The following is a 2,500-nucleotide window of genomic DNA, read 5'->3' on the forward strand; positions in this document are numbered from 1 at the left end:
GATGCGAATGCCACGTTTGTTTTGCAATTCAGAGATGTACAGGCACACACAACGTGTATTAGGCTACAAGCTGTAATGGAGTTGAAGTTTGTAGCCTACAGGATACGTTTAGCCCAACCCAGCCATGTTATTCATTTGATGGGTAGCCTAATTAATCTGTCTGACGAGTTTATTATGAATCCTGTTAAATCTGTTCTGACCATAGACTGTATCTATATATACAGTCTATGGTTCTGACATCCTGGTTGTCTTGAGAAAACGCCTCACCGATTTTATATGATGATAGAAGCTTGTAATCTAACTCGCCTGCGGCAGTTTGGCCCTGAGAGGGAATATAGTTGTTGGATTATTAATTAGTATTGCTCCTCAACAATAAGCAGTTCTAAGAGAACCTCTGTCAGTGGAATCAGGTCTGTAATTTAAACAAGCAAAGCCAATCAATGAATGAACTGTCTTGTCCATGCATTAAAGCTATCATGTGGAGCATTCCTATACAAAAAAGAACTAAAGCGATAGGCCTACGTTAAGATTTCTAATAGTTATATGATGGTGTGTAATGCTTGTCTGATGTTCTGTAATCCCTATCTTTACTCTCTGTAGCTTTCCAGAAGTCTGAGTTTGGGATATTTTGTCCCAAAATACTACAACATTTCTTGAGTTATTTTGGCAAATTGATCTGCTTAGTTATTAAATGAGCTGCAGTTAGACTTTAGACTTTGCACTTTGCACTTTGTACTAATCTAACCTGAGGAGACTTATCAGTGTTGAGTTCCTGTGTGTCAGTGATCAGTTCCTGTGTGTGTGAGTTCCTGTGTGTCAGTGATCAGTTCCTGTGTGTCAGTGATCAGTTCCTGTGTGTGTCGACAGCCCGTCGGAGCTGTTCCAGGCTCGCACGCGGAGCCACAAACTCCCGCTGCGCGGCCAGAAGGACTTCCTGCACACGGGGTCGGAGCGCCAGCGAGAGCGACTGGACCAGAGTCTGCAGGAACACTGGACCCTGGTGGCCGAGGAGCGCGTGGAGAGATCGTAAGCACAGACAGACACGCAGTACAGACATGCAGAGGAGCGCGTGGAAAGATCGTAAGCACAGACAGTACAGACATGCGCGTGGAGAGATCGTAAGCACAGACAGTACAGACATGCACGTTGAGAGATCGTAAGCACAGACAGACATGCAGTACAGACATGCAGAGGAGCGTGTGGAGAGATCGTAAGCACAGACAGTACAGACATGCGCACAGTGGAGAGATCGTAAGCACAGACACGCAGACATGCACGCAGACAGACATGCATGCACGCAGACAGACATGCAGACACGCAGACAGACATGCACGCAGACAGACATGCACGCAGAGAGACATGCAGGCAGGCAGGCAGGCAGACAGGCAGACAGTCTCTCTTTACCTGTCTGTCCCTTGTGTGTGTAGGGGCAGTCTGGTAAAAGCTGTGTGCGTGTGCGTGTGCGTGTGCGTGCGTGCGTGCGTGTGTGCGTGTGTGCGTGTGTGTGTGTGTGTGTGTGTGTGTAGGGGCAGTCTGGTAAAAGCTGTGTGCGTGTGCGTGTGCGTGTGCGTGCGTGCGTGCGTGTGTGCGTGTGTGCGTGTGTGTGTGTGTGTGTGTGTGTGTGTAGGGGCAGTCTGGTAAAAGCTGTGTGCGTGCGTGCGTGTGCGTGTGCGTGTGCGTGTGCGTGTGCGTGCGTGCGTGCGTGTGTGCGTGCGCGCGCGCGTGCGTGCGTGTGTGCGCGCGCGTGCGTGCGTGCGTGTGTGTGTGTGTGTGTGTGTGTGTGTAGGGGGAGTCTGGTAAAAGCTGTGTGTGTGTGTGTGTGTGTGTGTGTGTGTGTGTGTGTAGGGGGAGTCTGGTGAAGGCGGGGTGGATCCCAGATGACGGTATAGTGGAGCTTCAAACTCCGGCGGTGGGTGACGTCACATACCTATGAACTTAACGCACACACACTCACACACACTTAAGAGTGATGTCATACACATATGTATGTACTGTACACACACACACTCACACTCACACTTAAGAGTGATGTCATACACATATGTATGTATTGTAAAAGTGTGTGTGTGTGTAAAAGTGTGTGTGTGTGTGTGATTGTCAGTGTAAGAGTGTGTGTGTAAAAGTGTGTGTGTGTGATTGTCAGGGGAAGTTCTGGCAGACCATGGGATACGCTGCACACGGGAAACAATATCTGCTGCCAGAGGAGGCGCTCTACCTCATGGAGTGTGTGAGTGTGTTCAGAGCGCACATACACAGCACTCTCACACACACAAACACACACACACACACACACACACACACACACACTACACAAATATTATGCTCCATATCTCACAGACTGTGTATCGTTTGGTTGATGTGTATACTGCCTTTTTATTCACTTTGGTTCTTTGGCACCCTTGTTGCCAGGGGAACCTGCAGGTGTTCCACCACAAGCTGCCGCTGTCCATTGAGGAGGCCTACGAGAAGCTCCTATCCTCGGAGCACCCTGGACTCGTCA

At 49.3% G+C, this 2,500-nt stretch overlaps 2 protein-coding genes across 4 annotated transcripts in view; one reads left to right on the forward strand and one right to left on the reverse strand.

Annotated features, from left to right (window-relative positions):
• The window catches only part of LOC121700216, a 1,725,899-nt gene that overhangs the window by 1,651,245 nt on the left and 72,154 nt on the right, over positions 1-2,500 (reverse strand).
• tsen54 (TSEN54 tRNA splicing endonuclease subunit) overlaps positions 1-2,500 on the forward strand; it is a 13,026-nt gene that overhangs the window by 390 nt on the left and 10,136 nt on the right. For 2 of the 3 annotated variants that reach the window (XM_042083083.1, XM_042083082.1), the window contains exons 2-5: positions 868-1,026; positions 1,846-1,909; positions 2,144-2,227; positions 2,410-2,500. The exon at positions 2,410-2,500 is cut by the window's right edge and continues 17 nt beyond it. In XM_042083083.1, coding sequence (XP_041939017.1) covers positions 868-1,026; positions 1,846-1,909; positions 2,144-2,227; positions 2,410-2,500 — 398 coding nt within the window. Of the gene's footprint in view, positions 1-867; positions 1,027-1,845; positions 1,910-2,143; positions 2,228-2,409 lie in introns of those variants that run through there. The other variant, XM_042083084.1, reaches the window with a different exon arrangement.

The sequence above is a fragment of the Alosa sapidissima genome, chromosome 24 (genome assembly GCF_018492685.1).
Source record: "Alosa sapidissima isolate fAloSap1 chromosome 24, fAloSap1.pri, whole genome shotgun sequence".
Taxonomy (NCBI): domain Eukaryota; kingdom Metazoa; phylum Chordata; class Actinopteri; order Clupeiformes; family Clupeidae; genus Alosa; species Alosa sapidissima.